The sequence below is a fragment of the Ascaphus truei genome, chromosome 7, assembly GCF_040206685.1.
Source record: "Ascaphus truei isolate aAscTru1 chromosome 7, aAscTru1.hap1, whole genome shotgun sequence".
In the NCBI taxonomy this organism is placed as follows: Eukaryota; Metazoa; Chordata; class Amphibia; order Anura; family Ascaphidae; genus Ascaphus; species Ascaphus truei.
Genome location: NC_134489.1, coordinates 56,035,985 through 56,041,760, shown reverse-complemented (window position 1 = coordinate 56,041,760; position 5,776 = coordinate 56,035,985). Strand labels below are relative to the sequence as shown.

General features: G+C 38.3%; 1 protein-coding gene across 2 annotated transcripts; it reads right to left on the bottom strand.

The window, feature by feature from the left end:
• Nucleotides 1-1,955: 1,955 nt before the first annotated feature.
• LOC142499328 (gamma-crystallin-3-like) lies at nucleotides 1,956-5,469 on the bottom strand. 2 transcript variants are annotated; one of them, XM_075608495.1, is made up of 3 exons: nucleotides 5,312-5,469; nucleotides 3,198-3,440; nucleotides 1,956-2,299 (listed from the first exon to the last, which is right to left on the bottom strand). In XM_075608495.1, exons 1-3 carry the CDS (start codon nucleotides 5,318-5,320, stop codon nucleotides 2,024-2,026), a joined length of 528 nt encoding a protein of 175 aa, XP_075464610.1. In that variant the 5' UTR covers nucleotides 5,321-5,469; the 3' UTR covers nucleotides 1,956-2,023. The 2 variants fall into 2 exon arrangements, with proteins under 2 accessions (XP_075464610.1, XP_075464609.1); XM_075608494.1 differs by lacking the exon at nucleotides 5,312-5,469 and having other exon boundaries at nucleotides 3,198-3,476.
• Nucleotides 5,470-5,776: the final 307 nt, after the last annotated feature.

Below are 5,776 nucleotides of genomic sequence, written 5' to 3'. Positions count from 1 at the left end.
GGATCACCTGGAGGCCCATGGAGCCTAGAGGGGACCACCCGAGGGCCCCAGGCACCCCTGGGTACCCCTTGGGGTGCACTGTGGGGCCTGCGGACACCTGACTATAGCCCATATTGTTCCCTCCTCTCCTATTTAGCCTCTTTTATATACTCTTTTTTACCTTAATTTCTGCTGTCTAATATTATCTATAATAGCCATAATGTTAAAATGTTACATTTTGGTAACCTATAAAAAGAAACATCTCTGTTGTGTCAAATACATGTTTTGGTTAATACATAGGAATTAAATTCTGCGCTAACAATATTAACAAACTTTTTAGGGTTATACCAAGTTGAAATTGGCAGATGATTTTTAAGCACTTTCCCCCCCTTTTTTTGGTGCACAGAAACATTAGTTTTTAATACATCCCATTAACATCTTTACACCTACTGTAGCAGTCTGTTTCTGTGCGCAAAAAAGAAGAGACGAATAACTATGTTTTACGCTGATGGAGCACGTTAAGAAATTTTAGGTTTGTACTGTACATAGGTGCACTCAAGCACATTTTGAAAGGAGATTTCTATGTGCCAATTTTGTCCAAAAAAACAGTTTGCAACACTTAGTACATGGGACCCCAAATATCAGAGAGTTCTAAAAATTTAAGTCAGTGGCATACTGTAGATAGGAAGGTTGCTAAGCTTGTCTTCTAAATTTGGTGCATAACTTTTAGGAGAGACTAACTCATAATTGTATTCATCTAAGTAGTTTGTACTTCATACAGTATAACTCTTACTACTGTAGTCCCCAATTCCTCTTATTACACTGGCGACACACTTTATTCGAGCTCGGCTAGTCCCACGAATTCGGGTATACCCGGGTGTATTGAGGTTTGTGACTGTTTTCTGCCCGAGTGCATTGAGGTATTTTTCAGGCAGGGATTGAAGCATTTTATTCCCGCTGGCTGCAATACTGCACAGTATATATATATATATACTGCATTACAATTCATGAATTTATGCCATCTGGTAGACACGCGAAGCATTGCAGCCTATTAAATCCTAATCATTATCATTTAACAGATCAGCCGCCCGTCAGCCAGGCATGAACCCAGGCTGGGAAGGCAAATGCAACGGGGCTTGTCAGAGGTGAGGAGCGGCGCATTCCAGGTATCTGCCAGGTACATACCGGGTATTTGCTCGAATAAAGTGTGTCGGTGCAGTACATTTAATTTGTTATCTAAAGCATTTGGAATTATCACTAATGGATTTTGTTGGTACTGTATCCTTTTTCTCTTGTAAATGATTACGATGAACCCAGAGTGTAGTATAACCCAACATTGCTTTATATTGCCAAATATTTGGGCAGCATAAAAGGTTTTAAACCTATGACATAATTATATAAGACTATACTGGAGATGGGGCTCAACAGCATATTATAGGAAGTTTGTTATTGTTGAATTTAGCTTGTATAGTCTGGAAAAGCAGATATTGTAGGACCAAAATAGTGCAATGTAAGTGGGGAAAAGCAGATACTGTAGGACCAAAATAGTGCAATGTAAGTGTACAGTAAGTGGCACATTTCACATTTGTATCCCTGCCTTTCAAATTCTTAATGGATTTCAAGGTGTGAATGTGACTACAGTAAGTAGCCTGGATCAGGTACACTGAATTATTGATAATTATGCTGTAATTTCAGTGCACACAACATAACTATCTTACACAGTATAATAACTTTACTGTGTTGGTCCGTATCAACTTTTGTTGTTAAATTTCAGAGTGATTATTGAAGCAATTCTATTACATCACTTATTGTCTCACATTTTAAAAGTGTTACTTACTTGGTCTATGCGAGGCAAGATGTAAATATAAATATTGATCATAATCCATATTACCATATTAAAAACCAAAGCAAATAACTGAGTTCATTTCTTATCAAAATATTTCTTTGTTTGAATTAAAAAAACAGTCACAAAGATAATAGATGTACTGCACAATTTTATTGAGTTGTTAGAAAGAGAAATTGATAATTTAGTATTTCAAGATTTTTAATACATATGCTGTACACGTCTGAAGGAGCCAACTCTGGAGTTCATGGAACCCCATTCATTGTATCTCTTGTACTCTCCAGGTTTCAGGTAATACTGACGACCCCTGTAGTTGGGTTCCTCATAGAACACCCACTGACCATCGAGCACATTGCAGGAGTGGATGTCATTGTAATGGAATTGTTCAAAGACATGTGGGCAATCTTCAGTGAACTCCATCATCTGACCTTTGAAGTCTTCTCTCTCATAAACTCTGATTATGAAAGGACCACGGTGCTTTAAAAAAAAAGGAAAATTATTAATTGCAAAGAAACTCATGTACTGATTTTCTAGCACTGAATATTTGCTTCTAGTGCAAACATTTTAAAATGTAATCTATAAATAATATCTCAGTTAACGTAATAGCAATATAGTCACCTTTAATAATATTAAATGGTCATAGTAGAAAGGTTTTCAATTTAATTAGTAGTTTAATTACAAACGTCTTATTTTATACACAGCATGAATGTGTTTATTGACATTTGATATGGCAATGCATCAAACCAGCAACTTCAATACGAACTAACTGTAAATCTGAAAAAGCATATTACAGTATAACTGAACAGGAGCTACATTTAGCAAATAGATAGATAGTGCAAACATTAGAGTTTACAATAGTTTGATCTTTGATTGAGGTTTTCCTCTTGACCAGATTACTGTCTGGTGCTTCACCTCTGTGGATAAAGGCTGCATATTACTAAAAAGAAGATTCCTGCACACATACACAGAAGCAGTATTCAATGTTGGACCTCCATATAGGAAGACAGACATTCCTAAATGCCCTGTATGAGCATGTGAGTACGAAATGCCTGTGAGTATGAAAATAAGAAGAAAGGAAACATCAAACACTAGTATGATAGAAAGAAGGCCCAATAAGTGCTACAAAGTTTTGAGGTACAGCCCTTTGTTCTGTTACAGCATTAAAATACCATATTACAGTAGACCTAAGTAAACTCAATAGATATTAACTGTTTAGGCAAAAATAGTCAAATACTATTGGCCAATGTGAATTACATACCAATAGATAGAATTTGAGCTAATAGGCTTAGAGACCTTTTAGTAGATGTAATACATACATGATAAATCCGCTTAATTCAACAAAGAAATATTACAAATAGATTCAAACAAAACTCACTTGAGGGGTCAAATGACAGGATCTGATGGAGTCATTGAAACCCATCCATTGCTGGAAGTCAGGGTATTCTCCTCTCCTAAGGTAGTACTGGTGTCCCTTATAGTTGGGATGTTCATAGAGTACCCAGTTTCCATTTTCAACACGGATGGAGTTGCAGCGGCTAAAGTATGAAGAAAGATCTGTGCAGTCGGCACCACACTCATAGGAGCGGCCTTGGAAGCCTTTGTCCTCGTAGAAAATGATCTGCAAGGAGAGAAGTGTCATCGTTTTAGGCTGTAATTTGCCTGCTCTGAGAAAATAACTGCTCTTTCGGTCTAGACTAGCATATGTATCAATTTAATTATGGTTTTAAATAAAGATAGAAAGACCTCACCGGGGAGGAGATAACAGCGGGCACGGCCGTGCAACAGATCACAGAGGCTGGGCTGTGCAAAAAATCTTTATTCTGTCATGGAGGTTTAAAAAGAGAGAGAGGGGAAAACAGCCCCCCCCCCCCCGCACCTCTAACGCGTTTCAGCCGCCAAGGGCCTTTGTCAAAGGTCTCCATGACAGAATAAAGATTTTTTGCGCAGCCCAGCCTCTGTGATCTGTTGCACGGCCGTGCCCGCTGTTATCTCCTCCCCGGTGAGGTCTTTCTATCTGCATTTCCTCTCAGCCTGGTGCACGCAAGGACTACAAGCCGGATGAAAAAAGAAGACAAAGTGAGTTTATTCATTCATTTTATTATTCTTGGAGCATCCCCAGGTTCGTGGGTCATATAGTTGCGAAGCTGTTATGGGGTCTGGGTGGGTTTCATAACCTCTCACAGAAAACCCTCCACAGCAACGCCGGAACCACGCTCCAACTAGGGGTTTATTTGCTTACATGCTCCTGTATATAATTGTTCTTCCGGATATAGCAACACATGCTTATTAAACAAGTGGAAATTAACTGCAGCATTGGTTAATTGGGGTAGCAGCACACCTCAATGCTTTTTCTATATGGTTTTAAATAAACGCTAAAAATTTATTTTCACAATGTGTCTGGCTAGGTAATTTTATCCCAGTACTTATTTAGTCTTGTATAGATCAGTCTCTGAATTGAAAGTAGCAATAGGAGTTAGGAGAAAATCAACAATACACGTTACAATAAATGTTATCATTTTTTTGCATCTCTGTGCTTGCTTTATTTGTCATTGCTTCAGGGTTAAACACTGGTCTGATGTAACATTTACCTCCCTGTTTGACTATCTGCATGCAATGTATTACTCTTTTTCAGCAAGTGCTGTATCTTACTGTACATTTCATGTAGCCACCAGCAGAAAGTCAATCTTGGAAATGTACTCATTATGAAATCTAGAGAAGACTCAAATTAGGCCAATCAAAATAATCAAAACACAAACATCTGTACTTAAACAATTAGCAATTTGAAGTAATGGTCCTTTAAGCTTCTTGGCTGAAATGCCACGCTGACAGTGAAAGGGTTAAATAGTCCTCGTCTAGAGGGATTTGTAAGTCACTGTAAGAGTTCATTTACATCTGTCTATTCCTCTGTTATTGTCTAGTGTTTCATTTCCTTTCCTTTCATTGTTTTTATTGTATTGTACGGTACATGCACAAAATATATCTATACAGTACATCTTATGCACCATCCAGACTCTTGCGTTCTTCTCAAGAATGTCTTCTTTCTACCCCCTTTGTATCTAAAGCCCTCTCCCACCTTAAACCTTTTTCACTGACTGCCCCACACCTCTGGAATGCCCTTCCCCTCAGTACCCGACTAGCACCCTCTCTATCCACCTTTAAGACCCACCTTAAGACACACTTGCTTAAAGAAGCATATGAATAGCACTGTGGATATTCTGAACACATGATACTCAAAGCTTGGCCCCCTGCAGACGCACTTACCAGAACTCCCTCCTACTGTCTCTGTACGTTCTCCCTACCTACCAATTAGACTGTAAGCTCCTCGGGGCAGGGACTCCTCTTCCTTAATGTTACTTTTATGTCTAAAGCACTTATTCCCATGATCTGCTATTTATTTGATTACCACATGTATTACTACTGTGAAGGGCTATGTACATTAATGGCGCTATATAAATAAAGACATACAATACAATACAATCTTCCACTTACCTTTCCCATTTTGGATGGAGTTTAACACTAGAGCTGGTAGCTATAAAACTCAGTTAGAGGAGCCTTTATATACAACCTCTAATGCTGGAATGTGCATACATTGAAAGTGATGTTGACCTTATTTATGTCCAGTAAGGAACATGTATAGCTTTTTAATTCCCTATTCTGCATGACACTGTTGTTTCATTGTATACTACAATGGCATTGTTAATATCTGCTTACTGAAAGCAAATTTCAATGCCATTATCCAGAGAAAATAGGAGGTGGTTGCTTGACTGAATTAGTCAATGATCAGAGTGTGCAGGAAATTCCTATTGTTGCGCATGTGAATCATGATGGTAATGTAATTGAATGTTTAATGCTCTTTAGATGTTTTCAGCAGAATGCTAACCTGCTCAATTTTCTCCCTCAAGTCCTTTTCTGTGTAGCTCAGTTAAACCCTTTAGTGGACAAAGTGTGTGGGGT